Source organism: Zerene cesonia, chromosome 15, assembly GCF_012273895.1.
Source record: "Zerene cesonia ecotype Mississippi chromosome 15, Zerene_cesonia_1.1, whole genome shotgun sequence".
NCBI classification, from domain to species: Eukaryota; Metazoa; Arthropoda; class Insecta; order Lepidoptera; family Pieridae; genus Zerene; species Zerene cesonia.
In genome coordinates, this window is record NC_052116.1 from 6,372,406 (window position 1) to 6,393,515 (window position 21,110).

The 21,110-nt window shown below is 31.6% G+C and overlaps 3 protein-coding genes across 3 annotated transcripts in view; 2 read left to right on the forward strand and 1 right to left on the reverse strand.

The window, feature by feature from the left end:
* Positions 1–1,022: 1,022 nt before the first annotated feature.
* On the reverse strand, positions 1,023–5,105 carry LOC119832628 (pupal cuticle protein 20-like). The gene is made up of 4 exons (XM_038356316.1): positions 4,957–5,105; positions 3,547–3,881; positions 2,468–2,713; positions 1,023–1,939 (listed from the first exon to the last, which is right to left on the reverse strand). Exons 1-4 carry the CDS (start codon positions 4,969–4,971, stop codon positions 1,669–1,671), a joined length of 867 nt encoding a protein of 288 aa, XP_038212244.1. The 5' UTR covers positions 4,972–5,105; the 3' UTR covers positions 1,023–1,668.
* An 8,148-nt stretch (positions 5,106–13,253) lies between these two features.
* Positions 13,254–14,002, forward strand: LOC119832666. The gene is made up of 3 exons (XM_038356370.1): positions 13,254–13,292; positions 13,436–13,559; positions 13,749–14,002. Exons 1-3 carry the CDS (start codon positions 13,254–13,256, stop codon positions 14,000–14,002), a joined length of 417 nt encoding a protein of 138 aa, XP_038212298.1.
* Positions 14,003–16,947: 2,945 nt separating this feature from the next.
* The window catches only part of LOC119832266, a 10,879-nt gene continuing 6,716 nt past the window's right edge, over positions 16,948–21,110 (forward strand). Inside the window, exon 1 of the mRNA XM_038355926.1 lies at positions 16,948–17,099. Coding sequence (XP_038211854.1) covers positions 17,058–17,099 — 42 coding nt within the window. The 5' untranslated portion in view covers positions 16,948–17,057. The remainder of the gene's footprint in view (positions 17,100–21,110) is intronic.

Genomic DNA, 21,110 nt, shown 5'->3' on the forward strand with positions numbered 1-21,110 from the left:
TAACCAAGAACTATAATACCAATTTGTTTCATATTAAATAATTCACTTTATACATCTAGTCCTTACAAACAATTATAATAATTGCATTATTTGCTACCGAAAACAAATCGAAGTGAGTTTTGGAAACAAAAAACAACAATTTACATTAATAATTGAATCAGAGCTAGACGCGCTTATAAAGTAAGAACTGTAATAGAGTTAAAAAGTTTCTAATGTCTTGTTTTTCTTTCTTAGTAAACGATAATGCGTAATTTTATATTAAAAATCATTCATCTTAAATTTTTTATTATGATGAAAATAAATTTTGATAGTAATACGTACGTTTTTTTAATATACATTATTAAATAGAGAGCTTATTAGCACTTTCGAAAGCCGGCAACAACTCCACAAAAGCTGTAACAGCTCTGTGATTGGTCATGGGCGGTGACGTTGCCTCATGAGATCCACTAGCTCAGTAGCCCGATCTGATATATATAAAAAAGAATAACAAGTATTATGTTGTGTGTGATTATAGTAAATTTTATATGAAAGTTTTCAATTATTTTGACATCTTTAATTCAATTAGAAGCGATCAGTTACGCATTTTTTCCAAAAATAAATTTTGCTAGGTATGTTGCATTATTCATTGAGAAAAAACTGAAACTATGAAGTTGCTGTAGTAGTCTAGCAGTAGTGGTAGTTAAAATAACTTGTTTTTTTACTACAAATCTTATCTACTTCTAAGATTATCGTTTCTTCCAAGCTTGAAGTCGTGTTTGTAGTGTCAAGAGATACGTTACTTATATAGCTTGGATTTTTTAAATGAAATCTTGGGAATCAAGTAGACACATTTTGTATCATTCAATGATATACCAAGTAGGTACATATTTCACAAGTACGCATAATAGGAAACATGAGTGCGGTTACGAAATTATTTTTGTTTGTTATAAATATTGTTCTTTCATTAACTTACGAGAAGGTTTTCTGAGGAAAACGACATAGCAAAAACATAATAATAAAGGGTCAGAAAATAAACAACGGAATCACAATCATTCATTTATTATACGTGCTTAGGTATTTACATAGTACCTATGATACATTACATATTTAAATAACTTAGGATTCGGGGAGTTCTGGTATCACAGTCCTAGATGGAAGGTAATTTAAAAGCAATTCAAGAATTATCTATTCATAATAAACGCGAAGTAGTAAGTATTTATGAGTAACTTAAATAAGCATAAAATAAAGCTAAACATTTATAATGAGGCCGTAAGAACGGTTGGTCCGTAGCTTTATTCTACTAAGAAAATTATACTGAATCGAAATTGCACGCAAGGGTCGCTCATTAAAACCTAACATCTCAGTGAATTCTCTTAATCATTAGAATAAGTATAAATTTACTAGCCATTTGAGGTTCCAACTTTCAGAACACGCTTATTTTAAACGATTAACATAAAACAAACAAACAATGAATAGAACAAAATAATAATTTGGCACGCTAAAAATATGCCATTGTGATCGTCAAAGTTGAGTAAGAAAATTAAATAAGACGATTAAGTCAAGAAGTCGAAAAAGCTCGTTAAGTTTTCCAATATAACAATAACATTTAAAAGCTACTACACAAATGCCCAAAACATTTGATATAACGATTCAGTGATCTTTCTTAGTGGAACGTGTGTCCGTGCGAGATCAGTAGTGATAACCGCCACCGGCACCGCCCGCACCGGATCCAGAACCGAAACCGCCGGAACCGCCCCCACCACCGGCACCAAAACCACCGGCACCGCCACTACCGCCGGCGCCGAAACCACCGCCGCCGGAACCAAAACCGCCGCCGTTGCCTTTGAAACCGCCGCTCCCGCTGCCGGACCCTGATCCACCATACGCGCCGCTACCGGATCCGCTGCCAGATCCACCGAATCCGCCAGAACCTCCGCCTCCGCCGTTGTATGATCCTTCACTGAAATTGCAATTTACGTTTGTTTTTTTTCGATGGGGAATTTTTTTATTTAATTGTCTTAGAATATGATCTTGTTGAATTTAATAGTTGCCGAGCAATGTTTGCGATGAATACAGTCACGCCACCAAATACTCAATCTAAGATCGACTCGGAGTTGATAGATTTCTTTTTACACTATTTATTAAATTTACATCAAATTCTAGTATAGGAATAATTTGGTATTAAGTAGAATACGCGAACTTATACGAGAACATTCTACAACGTACGTTTGTATGCATATTTACATAATCTCATAATCTTAATATATAATGTCATTAGAAATTTTGTTTTATTTGCTTAATAGTTGGTTATTGTTCGATATTCAGGCGAATAATATAAGGACCATGAACAACTTCTGCACCATATAATTACTTAATTAATTAATGGAAACTACATCATCAAAGTAAGAAAAGCAACTTCTAAAGTAACTGCTATCAAAAGTAATACGTACCTGATACATAAGATATCATTAAATCACAGATTACTTACGAGGATGGATTGCGTCTGTTGAACTCGATGGATTGGAGGATAGCTTCAGGAATGGGTGGAGGAGTGGGAAGGTGATCACCTACAGGATGGAAGCCGGTTTCATCAGCGGTGTATGTGAGGGAGATTTGTTGGCCCTCCGGTGTGCGGTAAGAGAAGGCACCTTCTGCAGTGACGGCAGGACCTTCTGGTCCTTGGGCTCGAGGAGCGCCGCTTTCCTGAGCTTGGATACCATTGCCAGTTTCGTAGCTGAAATAATTCTTAGGTATAGAGTAATGATAAGAATATGTTGATTGGATTTCGACGAGGTTTCACAAAAAATAAACAAGAATTTGAACTAAGAAGTTTCGTTCTCTACTTGGCATATACAATTTTAAAAATGACCGACAAGAGTTCCTTATAATTTGTTTACATCTTAAAAACCTATTAAAGTTATCTAATAAAATTAAAATAATGGACTATAGAAATTTCGAAATCATAATAGGAACAATATAAACGCAAATGATGCATTTCAAATGCATGTCATCGTAATGGCAGCAGTTTATTGAAGCGTCCGCGTCGTATCACAATTTTCATCGTATCTTATTAAATAATTGCAAATAGTGCGAGTAATAAGCCCGATCATAGTACCTGCAATTGACATTTATGTCACAGGCACTCACATGGCTTGCCCAATTATGATGAAGTAGCTTTCTGTGCTCTAAATATAGCACCGATATAGTTTCTAAATTATATTATGCAATATTATCATAAAACATACTATGATTCGTTGTAAAGAGAGCAGCGTTATTAATGAAATAGCTTGTTATTTGTTTTTGTAATCTTTTTTTATTAATAGAAACAGGTAGAAATTTGCACTAAAAAAATTAATAATTTAAAACATAAAGTATTTATTAATTAATCTTTGCGTTCATAATATTTTGTAACAATATGTGTAGGTAAGCCATAGCAGTTTAACTTCGTATAAGTTTATACAAGTGGTTTTCAACAAGAACGTGTCGCGTAATTGAACCACATTCAATATTTCTCGAAAATGGCTTTATCGTGTGCCATAATTAGTTTGTATTAGTTTGGAATATTACCTGAACCGGTAAGTGCCGTCTCCGTTGTTTTCATTCTCGTACTTTAATATGGGTATGTTTGCGCCGGAACCGCTTCCGCCCCCGCTACCGCCGAAGCCACTGCCTCCGCCAAAGCTGCTACCGCCGCCGAACCCGCTGCCACCCAGACCGCCCAGGCCAGCGTTACCCCCGCCAGAGCCTCCGCCGAAGGGCCCACCTCCGCTACCAGACCCCGAGCCTCCCGCTCCGCCAGCTCCGCCACTTCCACCACCGCCGAAGCCCGGCCGCGGCGGTAGATATTGAGGTTCAAGCCGACCACATGATGCTAATCCTACTATTAATGACAGGAGAAATGTCTGAAAAAAAAACGTTTTGTAAATATTTAAAGACACGTCTTACATGCCAAAGCTACACATATCGTACTTCTTTAAGTGTTGGGATGCTTGGAATATACTTATTTTAATTTTAATATGTAGATATTAGCTTTTTTTACATATTTTAAATACTGCTATATCTTCTAAACTATGTGAATATAGTTTTGGTATTCAAATATTCTAGCTATAATAACAAAAATCAGTTAAAGGTAATTTTAATTCGAAATCATTGTATATATACGTTTCATATTATCAAAACAAAACGTTGAACGTTAACATTTCACGAATAAGATCAGAATATCTTGCACAAAAACACATTTTTTTGAAAAATAACATATTCATATTTTCAGAATAAGGATAACACACTGTGTTCGACTGAAAAAAACAATGTGGATGTTCCGTTCATTTGCCAAGTCTTTATAAAGATCAAAGGTTAAAGTAAAAGTGGAAATAGTTCAAGAATCTAGATGCTCTAAGCTAGAGCAACAGTAAATAATAATTAATAAGTTCACTGTACGTGATCTTTATGATGACACCGCTTTAATATCGTGAGAAGCTATATTCTATGCTAGTAATAAAGTCACATCTATTCATGGATCACATAAACCAAGTTTTGCATCCCTATGAGTCGTGATATGCCATAATTAAGTATTATTTGGAATATATTTCTTTGATTCAGAATAGTTTTTCTTATTCTGTTTCTGAAAGAGAATAGATTAAATATAATATATAGTATTTTATAGTATTTTGCTTCTTGAAGAGCTCACTTTAAAAAGTAAATAAAATTACATTTATAATTTACATACATCAATATAAAAATATTTAAAAACACAATACTTCGCAATAAAAGTTATTACGAAATATAGAGCATTTTTCTAACCTAAACGATTTTGAAGTTTCGAATGCACAAGCAGACACTAATTAAAAGTTTAATGAGAAACCCTCGTTTGTTTATTTATGTGAAAACATGCAAGTTTTCTCGAATATCGCTTTTTAAAAGTTAAAAATTCATAAGAAATAAGATAGCATGTCTATATTTTATGAAGCAAATACATACCGTTATAGTATACATATTATCCTATGATATTGTACAAAGCAGGCGCTCTTCGTTCAGCTGTTTGCAGAATACACTAAGGTAAGATGTGTCCCGTTTTATATGGCTCGAATTTGCCCTTTCGCGGTTGCTTCACCTTGTGCGTGCAGCTATCGTAGTGAATCCGTGCTTTGGACTCCGCCTTAGGACTATCTAGACGTGGATTCCGTTTAGGGCTCGTGGAACATCCGCCCGTCTGTAAATCAAACCTTTGATCGACATTATATAATTGTGTTCAAATAATTTGCAGATGCATAACGTTCGCATTTGCGGATGAATATCGGGATGTTTTGTATGATTTTATTTTACGCGAAATTAATGGGGACAGGACAAATTATAATGTTGGTAATTCTTCATGTTTCATATAACTTTTTTATCTGTGATCAAATTTGAGTACAAGAAAGGTCGACCACATTTTAAAATTGTTATGGATAGACAATATACAGGCGATGAGAAAAAAGCTCTCTAGCAATTATGTTGTATTTATTATTAAATGGTGCATATAACCTGATCCGTGTATCAAATACTCGATATTTCGTATTTTACAGACCATTGTCCGTAAAACTTTTTGCGTTTTCGAAAATTCTACGTCTAATTAATTAATTAAAGAATAAGATTATACAAAAAGGGTGTGATTGTTTTTTTAATGTAAGAATTATTTTTACTGAAATAGACTTTCAGTATCTAACATCAAATAAGTAAGTTATTAGGTTGACTTAGTTTATGTAACTCAGAATCATCCTAACTTTCGCTATGTGCTCAACAGGCCAACTAAGGTAGTATCGAAAGTAATCTACAACCATATTTAAACTATATATATAACTAGCTTTTGCCCGCGGTTTCGGACGCGGTTAATTCGGAATAGTTTAGATAGATGTATTATTACATATAAACCGACCTCTAGAATCATTCTATCTATTAAATAAAACCCATCTCAATACGATGCGTAGTTATAAAGATTTAGAGGACAAATAAAAAAGGGGCTTTGTTTTATACCATGTAGTGATCATATATATAATATCCTATGGTATTATAATATTATTTCGAGAACATTATACAATGTCTTTAAATTATTGTTTCGTGATTAATTAATACGAAAAATCTCTCTCATTCTTAATCAATTCTTGTACGGTTATATAGAATAGAGCAGATATTTCTCCCTGTCGGTTGCTCCCCTTGCAAACTCTTAATACGTAGCAATCTGTAGAACAAACAAAAGTTATTATAACTATAATTGTTATTTGTAAGAACCGTTTACCAGAACGTTGTTAACAAACCTCGCAACTTCATAATACATATTTCAGAGTTTGTTAGTTGAAATTTTACTGCCTTTTAAGAATGCGTGTGAAATCACATACAAGCACTTTGGTATAATCTATGACGAAGCACAGGCTATCGGTAATGTATGTAATTATGTAATAATAATAAACTTGAACTGTATGCACTATGCATGTCACAGTGTATGTACTGTGTTGTGTGTACCAACATATAATTGTTGTTGTTAACTCTAGAAGTTATAAATTGGTGATCGGAATGAAATACTAAGCGATTTTATAAAGCTTTTTCTTATTTTTTTAATATTAAGTAGTCAACAAATAACATAGAAATTAACAAATATCGTCTGATCTGTTACAGAATTATTTTGTAAAAAAAAATGTATTTTATAACTAAAGTATAAAATTATAGTATGGTAAAACGCAAAAGCAGCAATCGTTTATTGAATTTAAGATGAGTTGTTTTTGAAATAATATAAACTTAGTAGACCTTTTACAATGTCTTGTATGGTGATAAGAAATTTACATATTTTATTCATAACAGTAAACAAACAATCTAAGCAAACGGAACTTTAACAATAAAGTCGACATAGGTACAACAAAAGTTTACACCTCCTTTGAACTTTACGTGAAATGATAATAAAGACCACCTTCTCCCAACTTCTGTTAATGGCTCTGTTGTGTATTTCATAAACTCATTATAAAAGTGATCTTAATTTAAGTGCGGAGTGACATTATGGGTTATTTAAGCGTTATGCAGGATCCATCGCGGCTATACATGAGTTATTATAGTAAATTAAGTTTCGAATTGACCCTGTTTTATTGCTTTAGTGCTGATGAGAACTAACACAAGACTCGGCTGCGCATTTAATAACCATTATATAACACTGCTAAAGATGAAAATATATATTTTAATAAGATGATGTTAAACAATAACACATATTTCAGAGGATTCATATGTGTGTATTATAAACTCAACAGTTGCAGTAAATTACAATGCAAGAGGTATTAAGACATTCAAATCTATTATGTGCAATCATTCAACCGTTTAGCTCCCGCAAAGGTATTCATTTCCATCTCACCTTTCATGAACGTTGTTAAAGGTGTCTTACAGATCATTCATCAATCAAATTGAGCCTTTTCTTAAGGATAATCTTGTTCCATCGTAATTGTATATAAACGGTGTCGGGTATTCATTAATCATTTTCAATTACAAGAACATAATAGAATAACTGGATGTTTTTAGTGTAAGCCAATAAGTAGATAGTAGAATGTTGTCATATAGAGGCATATATGAGAATTTTGAACTATATTATCGTATTAACATCGGTACAGGCTTTTTGTATGAAGTCATCATATTATTACTTAACTGCTGAATTATGGACATTAATGTGTTAGACGTGTTCGTGAGATTGTATTAAGAACTTAATTGATAAGTAATTGTATGTAATATTGAAGGAATCATTTAAATGTTATGGTAATAAATATACCAACAATTTAAGATAAGTTTCGTGTGCAATTAATTTATACTCAACTCAATAATACCGGACTGTTTGATTGAATGGTTTGGTCCAAATATTTCATTCACATTATTTTTTTTCAGTCTATCTATTAATGTATTGATCTTTGTTTCTATAGTTTATGCATAAATCTACGGCCATACATTATCATAATCTGTCCTATTAGAGTGAGAATTACATTCCATAAATACGCGTATGCAACTTGTTGACAGAGATTTACATAGTGAATGATTAACTGTTAACAGTATTCTCCACAAGAACATCAATTGAACACACGCGTGTGTTTCAGCGCCGTATTATACGTGAAGGCAATATTGGATTACTGCTCGGGGCCCAGCATGTATTAAATTTGTGTGTGTGTGGAGAACAAATAAAACAAAGTGGTTACAATTCTATCCGGATATAAAGATTCTGAGAAGATAAAAAAATTGGTCGAAAATATTAGTAATAAGTTTGAAGTTTTGTACTTTCTAGTGTAGACTAGCACCATTATTGTTAGTATTAATAGAGCTCGGAATCTAAATATTGGTGAAACCCACCTAGTGACTTACTTACTAGAAGAAACTTAGATGCCTGTTCATTGACGAGGTCCAAGTTCCAACACTCAGACAAAGAGTTAAAGCATTTCCACGACTGTGCGAATCTGGGCCTGTTTTCTCAGAAGCTATCTGATGCGACCAAATGTCACATAGCTGGATCGCGTCCGTGAACGCGAACGACCTCTTCGTTATTATTAAAAAGGTCTCATTATTGTATCACCATTCACTGAACAACCGAATTTGCGAAGGATAATTATTATCACCTTAGAACCATTTACTTACCAAGAAATAAAAGCTGCTCTTAATTAAATGATTCTTTATTTTTGTATTTTATACCAATGTCAAATGAGTAATTTTAATAAGGAAGTATTTTTATTAGTTATTTTTTTTGTTGTTGTAATATTATGTTATATACTTACGTAATATATTTTAGAACAATTTTTCATTATGGATACCTCATACGATTTCATTAAATTTATGTACCTGATTTAACCTATCTGTTTTCTCTTGATTGGATAGTTAGCATAACAATATCGGAATTCAAATTCCATTTCACCATCACGGAGAGCAGACACGCCCTCAGCGAACCAAAATATAAATATCGGCCTCGAACCCGTCGGTATTCCGTCATGAACCTAATATTTCACGAATAACACGATCACGAGTAATGCTATCACAATGGAGCTCTGAAAACACTCGGAGCTCGAACATTTCGACTTACTGATCCGTTTAGAAATGTTGTTAGCAAAATATGTTTCAATATTTTCTTATTCACTATCCATTGCTTGTATTTTTCATTATTGAAATTACATTCACAGACAACCATCCAATTAGTTTCACTAATATGATTGTGATCTCATTATGATCAGATATGATATTAATCGTCGAAGATGTTTATTTTCAATTAGTCTCTCTTATATATTTTACCATTCTCTATTGTTATAGCTGATTTATTTTTAGCAGTATTTTCATCATTAAAAATGTAATAAATAACAGATATGTAAATATTAAAATCTTCATTAGTAAATTATAATTAATGTACATAATATTTGAATATATCATTAGACGCATGTATAATCTTCAGATTAAAATTATGATCATGCAATTCTATGGGTAGTGGGTACAAGAAGCACGCATGGGATATTTAAACAGACATTTGCGCATTCGTGAATGTTATTGTCTTGTGTTTAAAATATTATCAAATTCACTTTATTATTTCATAATACCATTATTATTAACCAACAATCCCAAAACAACCGAGCGTATTTTTGCCGCAAAAGTTGTAGGTATTCTAAATCAATAAAAAAAGGTAAACTGGTTTGTATTTTGGAAAACAAAACAATGATTGTTATGTAAAAGGTTCAGCGATATTTTATTGGTTCTCTGCCCTTTGGCCTTAAGTTTTGTTTCTGGAAAATTTTATATTCTTCACGTTGCGATTTGCATGACGTCCCGAGAGAACCTCCTCGAACTGATTGAACTGTTCCGAATATAAGATATTTTATTTTACAGATGAAAACGAAGTACGCAAAAGAAAAAAAAATTGTTTTGATAGGAACGCGGTGTTTTAGTAAGCTTTTAACCACGCAGAATCAATCATTCATAAAAAATATGTGTATAGGCGATAATATTATTTTAAGATGATACGACATTGCGATCTTATTTATTTATACTGTTTTCTTTGCCATATATACAAACAAACAAAAATATCGTTTAAATTTTAAAAGGACGCGGATTTCTGGTCTTATTTATATTGATGATGATGAGTATAAATATTTATTACATACACTTAATAAATATGTTCTATATAATGCTCGAAAAAAATTTAAGAAGTTTTCTGTAAAAATCAGAACATTTAATAGCGGCGAATCAAAGATGAGCACATAGTTACTTATTATTGGTGTCAAAGTAAAGTTTTGCAACCTAAACCAACTGGGCTAGGTTTTTTGCTGTATTAGCTATGGAAAGCTGCACAAAGCTATTACAACGTAATGTTATACATGCTTTTAATGAAATCGTGGGAATAAGTGTCATTACTGTCAGTGTTTAGATAGTACTCACTTTTAAATGATAAATTATATTTAAGTATAACGCAAGACAAATAATGATAAGCTATGATTTAACCCGGATGTTAGAGGCGAGAATAATAATCCTATTAGTCCTATCCTATCCTATCCTACTAATATTATAAATGCGAAAGTTTGTAAGGATGTGTGTGTTTGTTGCTCTTTCACGCAAAAACTACTGAACCGATTGCAATAAAATTTGGTACATCTAACATGTAGAATAATATATAGGCAACTTTTTATCCCGATATTCCTACGGGATACGGAGTTACGCGGGTGAAACCGCGGGGTGCAGCTAGTAATATTGATATGCTCAGATTCAAGATTTCCCTTCTTCTTATATCCTTAAAATGAGTCAGTTTCCAGTTTAATTGTTCAAAATCAGGTACATCAATTTAAATTTTCCTTCAACAAGGGCGCGGTTAATGAAATTATCCTTACTCAATAAATACAAATTGATTTTTTAAACGATTAAAGTAAAGATACAGACTTTTCTCCCGTTGATGAATATTTTTTTAAGTATGCCTATTGCGATGATTGTACGATTTACACATTTGTTCCTCTCGAAGGGTTGCATCTATGTTAGGAAAGGACTAGATATTTAGATAGAAGTCATCTTTAATTATAATTTGACTAGAACAATTAGCATCAAGTTATTGAGTGATAAATACTATACTTAAATAATACATTGAACTATAACATTAACTATATCTACTTTATCATCAATTAATTTACAGTTTTTTATCCGACTAAGATTGTTGATATTAATTATTATACAATAAGAATTTTGGAAAACCCATTTTTCTTGATTTCTACTTTTCAGAGAAGGTATTTTTCTTTCACTTTATATTGATTTGCATAGCAATATTATATATTTATAAATAAGATATTCTTTACATTGCAAATTGTTTATAACGTTATGTTTAGTTATTTAGAATTATGAAATGCGCTCTCAAATTTAATATTTTGAAACAATTAACTTGTCATATTTCAATTTATTTCGCCGTCGGTATTCCCTCTGCAAAAGCGTAAAATATTGTTTGCTAGTCAAACATTGTGTTTAGTGAAATGAGATATTAAAAATGTAATATTCTTTGCCAGTATTTTGGTCGTGAGTCGTTACATTATTTCATGAGTAGATTTTATTATCCTGTGAGTAGATTTTATTATAAACATGAGTAGATTTTTTTATCCTGTGAGTAGATTTTATTATAAACTAAATCACAACTCCAGTGTTTTTATTTTGCTTATACGTTTATACACGGTGTGATTAAAAAGTTCAATTACCTAGCAATTTTTTCTTTTTTGTTAAAATTAACCACAATAATTATGTTTTAAAAATTTACATTTATTACCAGGAATTATCATTTTAATGAAAGTAATAATTACATTTTCAATTATATCTTCTATTTAGTAATGTATAGTGGATGACAATTTGTAACAATTTAACTTCGGATCGGTTTACTGAAAACAAGAAAAATCAAGAAAATCTTCTATCGCAAGTTATCTACTATCAAACAATAATTATTTTCTATCTATTAATAAAAATACTCACCAAAATCCGTTGCGTAGTTTTTAAGTTTTAAGCATACGTTTTATACTATGTTGTGATGTCAATTAAAATCTTAGATAAATTCTTAAAATTATTTCTGATATATAGGTATCTTAATTTACTAGTAATCGCAAATTTGGTACAATTTTTGGCTACTAGTATGTTTTGGCTATAGTAGTTTCATACTATGCACATAGTAGAGAAGTTTCCAAAGATCTTTTACGATATTATTAGCAATCTTAACGCGTACATAAATTTTATTATTGATAAGTGTCATTTTGTACCTTTGTTTCAAGCAGTGCTTTCGATGTATATATATTTGCTGAATATTTTATAAAGAAACGTATAAAACGAACAAACCGCAGATACGCCTTGAACTTTCAATAGTCACGGAGCGATGTGCACTTCGACGAGCCGATTACAATTCCTTTAATCCTTCGATTTACTTTTAAACAGCTTCAAATTAGCTTTTACGTATGCGTTTTTGTGTTTTCAATAATCAGAGGTAGAAAAATAAATATTTATTTTCTTATACTATCAAACGAATCTTTACCATATAACAGTTTTCTTTTAGTACAAGTGCATATTGACTTCCCACCGAAAATGGACTATATTATTTATGCTAACTTACACTTTATCGCATATAAATCAGTTATTTCATCAATTAATATGATGAAATTACTGATTTATATTGTATATCATACGGGCGACCCGCCCCGTATTCTCCAGTGGTATCGTTTTTCTCTCCATTAGAACTCTAATGTACCTGGGCAAAATAATAAAAACAAATTGGCCGAATTGGTCGAGTAGTTTCGAGTTTTACACTTAGCAACACATTTCGCGACTCATTTTTATATATATAGATTATCAAATGAAAGTTAAATATACACTTATCGAATATGATAAACTATATCTTATATTATACTTACATAACTAATAATATAACGGATAAAGTCATGAAATTATAAAAATTAAATATAACAATATATTATTGTCACCGATCCTTTATAAATGTACAAAGTTTCAATTAAATTTGTCCGTTTAAAGTATGTCAAAATCGAGTCTAAAGGAGTCTGTTAAGTAATTTAAGAAGAAACAGAGTGCTTTCTAATTTTGCATTGTATTGAGCTTTAACTAATATGACCGCTCCTTTACCTAAGAAATGAGTTTTTATAGCTCGAGCTATAAATATAATTAATATACCTACACTCGATAATCTATCGAATGTCAAATAAGTCACTTTTTGTCAATGAAGAAATTTGTGATTTAAATTACCTCGTAATTTGCTAAACCTAATTGAAAAGCACAAAATGTTAATACCAACATGTCTTATAAAATTACTGGAATTAGTAAGTATTAGCATTGATAACGTATATTATTAACATAAGGTTGATTTAAATGTATGGTGGATTATATAGATCAGCCTAATTTATGTAAATAAGTACAATATCTTTCTGTATTTTTCTTTAACTAAAAATGTTTTAAATTTTAGATGTTGACAATAGCCTGCTTAACATTGCACCACTATAGCTACGATTTGACAGACATACCGACGTTAATGCTTTGTTCTGGAACATATGTGGGCTACATTGTGGTGCTCTCTGGAGAAATTGTTGGTACGTGCAAATATCCACGTGTTGTTCAAAATTATAGGGTATAGTTGTGTAACTTATATAGTATTTAAACATTAAAGTCAAAGTCGCATTTATACATAGAAAACTGTAATTATCCAAAGAGGGACGTTCTGTTTTTAAGTGTTAAAAATAATGCTTTATTATTTTATTGACAATTTAACATTTTTCCAGGGGAAATGCTATTCGCGCCCCTGGACTTAGTTCAAGATATGTACTTCGGTATTGTTGGAGTTGGTCTGTTCGCAATCAGCGGGGGTTTCGTACTATCAGCCAGGACGAAAAGCACACCTTATTGGAGAACGGGGGACCATAACGCGGCCCTGTTGGCCGGCTCTCTTGCGATTGTAAATGCTTTTGTGTTGCTCTTCGATTTAAGTCTGGCATACTTGGATTCGGAGCAGTATGACGACGAGGCGAGCGTGTAACGTGATTATTGGTAGGTAGAAAAAATTAATTAAAATGTGTATAAATGCGACTTCATTTGTAAATAGTTTCACCGTATATATATATATATTACTAGCGGTCCGCCTCGGCTTCGCCTGTGGTTCATACGTAGTCTTTGTCACTTAGTGAAGATACAGCTTTCTAAAGGTGAAATAAAGTTTGGAATTACTCCAGTAGTTTGTGAGAACATTGCAAATATACAATCAAAGACATTTTTGACCAGAAGATTTTGATTTCTAATATGATCTGGAAACTGAACATCATTTTTCTTGGTATATTGTACGACACTTTGAAGTTAAAAATAGGTGATTTCACTGGTTCGTCTGAGCAACGGCTTATTGACATTTTATTTTCTCTCCCTTCTTCCAAGGTGAAGCAGTATCAGCAGCAGCGGATGCCTACATAGATGCTTGGTGGTCAGCTATTGGAGGTGTTTTATATGGCGCCTGTGGTGCTCTCACATTACATGGATGGCGTGAAATACCAGGGTGCACTCGAAAGACCCACGCCCAAGCATCCGCTGTATGTGCAATGGCCACCGCTGCACTTCTGACTGTAGATGCTCTGCTTGCGCTTTGCTCAGCGCATAAAGATGACGCGAGTACGCGATCTAAATTTACGAAACGTGGTGGCCCGTAAATTGTTTTGAGTGAATGTTATGAATTATATTGTTGGTAATTTATTTTGTTGATATTTATCGCCATAAAAAATGAAAACACCACATAATATTATATAGTTATTATTTATAACAATTTACAAGTTAGTGGGAGTCGAGTCATCCGCACTAAGTGGGTCAGGCTCGTATCAAAGAGATTCCCACGCCCTCACAAAAGAGCGGCATTCGGTGGTAGTATATTCAGGTATTTCAATAGTTTACTATATCTACTCTTCACTATTACATTGCTATCCATCTTTATCTAGTCAGTAAAATAGCAATTATGAAATAAGTTTTCCTGTTTTCTCACAATTGACTCTTATTTTATAGTTTAAATGATAAAAATGAATTCCACTTGCGTCTACGAAAAATTGGCAATTTATTTTCCTTTTACTACCGACACCTACCGAGAACTCATAAAATTGAAATGACTTCAAGAATTTTAATAGATGTAAACTGTACAGCGAAGGTAGTAATAAACTATTTGTATAGATGGCGCTGAAATAAACGTCAACTTCTGCTAAGAAAAAGTTGAATCACAGGTTTTTTCAACAATTAACTTTTTTTTATTAAAAATTGGAACCTGAATTGATTGACATAAAACCCTGTCTTTAATAATAAATTGCATACAATTATAAAAAAGTCAAATTTTAACACGGCACATTTTAATAGCAAAAAAAATAAATAAATGGGATAAATAATACGTACAATAATAAGTAAGTCTAGTTTAAAATCCGCTAAAAATTCAAATCATACAAAATTCCAGATATTAGAACGTATTATAAATTCTAATATAGGAAATTCTTTACTTTTAAAAACATTTTAATTTATTGATATTGCAATTAGCATATAACATGACAATGATAAATAAATCAATTCCAAGTTTTAATTTCATTTTATTTTCAAGTGTTGGAATTTCATACAATTCATATCAATCTCATAAAGCTGAAAAAGGACTACAGATAATATATAAAAAAAAAACTGAAAACCAACATATCTATTCTTTGAATATTTAAGTATCAAGAATCAATCGTAAACATATCTAAATATTATACAAACACGTAGAAATCTACGAGTGGAATATTTTACTATCAATTAATCACCTATAAACTACGTTTAAAATGATACATGCATGGATATTACACAACACTGTTTTCATTTTATGTCTTAATTACAGCGCCTGCAAGAATGTTAAGTGGCGTTAATTAGTCGACACATCTTATTTACCAGCTATTGTTAGAGTATATTTGATACAACCGTGAAGGACAAACGAGTTAGCGTTTCAGTTTAACCTCTTTAGATTTATTTAATTAATACATAACAAACATTCTAATTAATTTTTAATACCATGATAAGGGGAACTGATAAATTGTGTTATTGAACAAATACTTACATGGTTTATTTATGAGTGTTAAAATTAATTCGTAGATTTATTGTTTTCTTTTTATTGTAATTATGTGTTACAATTTGTTGTAACGTCTTTGGCCAGTTTAATCCACCGCCATATACATAAAATACACATCTTTCGTGATTCATGCTTATAACATAAATTGAATAATATACGTATATATTTAATGCTGAAAACTAAATATGAATCAAAACATTATTCGTATATAAATACAATGAATGCTACCTGCTTAAGATATATTTAGTTTGATAGTTTTATGTTGTGTTTCTGGTGATGTCATGACCGAAGATAGGGGTGCCTGTATGAGAACTCCATACGCTTAGTACATTTAGAGATAAATCAATGTTACTCACATCCGTCAGCGTCATGTTTGTTTGTCATTCACTATTTGTCAATCGAATTAAATGAATATTCAATGATTAAAAGTTTCTTTTATAATATCTACAATTTAGGGACGAAAATTATATTATAAGTAAAACAGAAGAATATTAAACTATTTTATGATTTAGATTAGAATAATAATGTGTGATGTGCATTTTACATTTTGGAGTATATAGAAGTATATATTCATGATAGTAGGTATGACATAATGTAATTTGACAAATTTGAATACTATACTAAAAACTTTGCTCTCAAAGCTAGTATTGGGATTGAGAAAGCGTGAAATAAGTGAAATAGACTTTTTATGAATAGCTATTTGAATATGAAATTTGTAATAAATAATTTAATAATTTTTAATATTTACTTTACTAGAAGTATTTCAAATAACTTGTGAATCACCGATCGTGTACAATGACATCAAAACCCACAATATCTCGCATTATCAGAACTTTTGGTCACCGAGCTATGATCTCATACCGGTTTTCGTCATTCAGACATCGTTGGCGTCGCAGAGTCCTCGTAAAGCCGAAAGTGAAACAGTTGTATTTTTACTCGCGCGTAGTATAAACAAAGTTGTGCTACTCCTGTGAAAATGGCTATTAGCAGACTATCAATTGTTAAATTCTTGGAGTTGGTATGTAAATATTGTATTTTTATAATCTTTATGGCAATGGTATTTATGCTAATGTGTAGAATCACGCTTGGTAGTGGCGGTCATGTTCCAATATAAAACACAATAGTTTTAACTGCGTAAATAAGCAATTGTAAAGTGGTTTTGCATCCAATGTAAACTTCAACAATTGATTTTCTTGTACTGTTATTGTACAGGAACACTTTTTGATAATTTGAATTTATTTTGGCTTGATTCGTAGTTAGTATTGAATAGTAGTTCATACAACTAGGGTCGGCGTCCTTTGATGTAGGTAATTATTATGTTATCTCTATAACAAGTTATGCTAGATTACGATTTAGTAGTGGACGTTTCTACTACTTTCTATATTTTTCTAGAATTAAAGCTTTATTACAACGCTTGCAAGTTTGTATATATATGTAATCGCGTAAATAAAATGTAACTCGCGATGATATACTTAACAAATTAAAAGTTATTATTTTTTACTGAATAAAAAATTAGCTACTAAGTACATATTTACCTATTTAATATATAACATTTTTAAATTACAAGCCATGCTCTTTATATCTTTTATCATATAATATTAGTAACTCCAGCCCGCGAAAATCAATTAATAATGATGTCATAAATCGGTGTAAACAATATGGCGTCGATTTACTTTGGAACAAACCTTTGGATCATCAAAATTACTATTTTTTCATCATCATCACAAATTAAAATCTATAAAGTAAACTACTTAGTTGAAACTTTCTAAGAAGCTGTCCCGTATTCTGAGACAAGATTTCGCATTCACATTCTTTTAATTAGATAATTAAATTCACCTTTCCACAAAGTTAGCATAATTTTAACCTTAATCATTACTACACATGGATACACATGTACCTATTTTACTGTTAACCATTTTCGACGAATTCAAAACAATGTGAATATTAAATAAAAATGTTTAGCATAAACAAAGTGAAATTAAATAATTTTCATTGTATTAATGAGCATGCTGTATATCTCTTAGATAAAATGTTAATTTAATTTGTCAATGCAATAGATTTAGGGTTCGGCCTCGATAACGCTATCTCTTGCAGGTGACGTCAGTTGCGTCTAGAGGTATGAGACAACGCCCTATGGATGACAGTCGCTGTACTTGTGAATTTGTTTACAGTTTCAAATATGTTATCGTTCAATGTTAAATTGTTAAAAGGTAAAAGGCCTATGGCCGAAATTAAAGTATAAATTGTATCTGTTACAAATTTTATCGAGATCCGGTCAGCTGACTTCTCGTGTAAGTAACATTCTTCCAGTTTCATAAACCTTAGTTGTTTATTTTTTTTTACATTATTGCCTTAATTAACAAAAATGGCAATTTAAATGTTTAACCATTAATAACAACGAACAATTAAAAATTAAACCGGCTTTGTATAAAATTAAGCACTCAAAAGCTATATATAATTATATAGTTATATTTGGGCTTCCCTATTATCTTTTCACATCTTTATGTCATTTGTTCCCATTCTAGAATTTACAGTCGTACGGTATCCGCGATATCGGTGACTTTTTTTTGAAGTCGGTTAAAAATTCTAGTCGAAAGAAATAAGTGTTAAAGCACAAAGTATCTTAACTCCATCTAAGGTATTCATTGTTTATTTATTATTTAAACTAGTGATTCGCTTAGTGATAAGCGTTAAGGAATTTATTGACCACATGAATTATGGGAAAGACACAGGAAGTGCAAGGAAAATGATATATGATGTATATAGATATAAACGCAAAACAGTGATTCTTACGCACATTTATTGTTAAAAATTTAAGGTCAACCTTGAGTTACCATTAACATTAGATGATTGCAATCATGATCTTAAAATAAAGTATGAACACACAGTGCTTTATTGACTCTTCCGTGCATTCACACAAGTGAATTCTTCACTAATATTAGCCTATTGGTAGTGTGATATACGTATCTACTTATCCTATTTGTAGTTTGATGTTGTTCAGAATGGTTTGAAACCTTTTTTCTTGAGTCAATTGCAACCAGGTCCCAATTATATGTCATTATATGTTTACCGATTCACAATAAAAAAAATTATATTCTAATACATTGAAAATAATTCCCTAGCGGCCTATGGGAACAATGGATGGTCAGATGATCAGGTAGAAACAAAATAAGCTATCTGCCTTACCTTGACACTAGCAATCACCTATAATTAACTTGAGATTTATAATGCATCTCAAAATAATTTCTGCTATTTGGGAAGGAACTCTTTATGATCTTTAATTCCTACAATTAAGTATTAATTGATCTTATTGTCCACTTAAATCGCCCATTAGCTAATTAAGGTAGTCGTAATGAAATAGTCGTAATTTGATAGCGAAGATTTCTAAATAGATAATAATATATGTTTTGAAATAAATCCGGTTGCATTTTTTAGGGTTCCGTAACCAAAGAGTAAAATGGGATCCTTTTATTAGGACTTCGTTGTCCATCTCGCTATGTCTATTGTATGTTCGGAAGTCTACCACCAGGGGTTTTCTCATGATGTAGTACTGTTGCACGGTCATAAATTGTATGGGCGTCAAAATGGATTAAGCCGATATACTGAAATTAATGCGAATTATCTCACTAACAAACAGGAAAACAGACGTAACGAAATACACATATTATTTTTAAGTATTTCGAATTCCATAAAGGTCGCAGTGATCCAAATATTTCTTATATTATTGTAATATTATAAACGTAAAAATTTGTAAGTATGGATGGATGGAAGTTTGAATGTTTGTTACTCTTTCACGCGAAAACAGCTCATCGTATCTGTAAGAAATTCGGTAAAGAGATTATAGTCTGGATTAGCACATAGGATACTTTTCACCCGGTTATAGCCATTATCACTACAACATAATATAAAGCAAAACTACTCAACACTACAAGGGAAAGGAAATGTACTTCAAAGGAAGGCATATATATTCTAACATCTATCTAACTACTCCGAATTTAACGCGTGCGAAGCCGCGGGAAAGGTTAGTAATTTATTAATAAACAAAAAAATATATAACGTACCTCGTATGTAACTGATGATTGAAAGTATGTACCTACATTACAACGATCCGTTACATGAATACTACAAATATATGAATAACGTGTACTCCATTTTACCTAGCATGTGTTTTAAGCACGTAAACAGTAAACACGAGGTCTTTCGCGATAACCTCGTAATGCGACCTGCATTCAGATTAATGTTACAAATATGACATCACCATTCCTTACATGTCGGACCTTCAAGCCAGTTTGTACGCGCGATCATATCTTTTAAATTACATCATTCATTGAGGTTATGAGTAATATTTTATAACAAATTAGCGATTCTCAGTGGTGTAGACGACCATTAAACTATACAAACAGGAAATGTGGGAAATGAGACGATATAACATAAAATATTCCAATTAATAGCTTGTTTTTCATCATATTTTACCGGTTCGTGAAGAATACAGGTTAAATAAGCGCACACATTGCTAGAACACTATCCGATTATAATATTATAGTTTCCTATAATAATACTATTATATAATAAATCGATAACCATAAATATGTGCTGGAAGATAGCGGGAAAAAAGTATTTGCTCAATAGTATGGTATATCTTGGGTTCATTGTCCAGTCTTCCGGCTGATGATTTTATTATCCATCGTTTATTATTCATTATTATTATATATAGGTGTAAACTATATCCGGCAAACGGATATGAAGCGATAACGTTAACAATCCATGATTGATGCGATATATTATTTCCATGTCTAATATTATTATAGCAATGCATATTTTTAACGATTATATTATAGACGGAATACAGTACCATCTATGTCATATTTACATTTTATATCCCACAATCCATAAGGTCTGACGCAATGTTTGGTACTATAGGCATTAGCTATACAATATCATCATCATCAACTCGTATATACCTAGTCTTGCCATAAATATTGTAATAAAGAAAAAAGAAAATTGTTAACTGCAAATAACATTTATTACT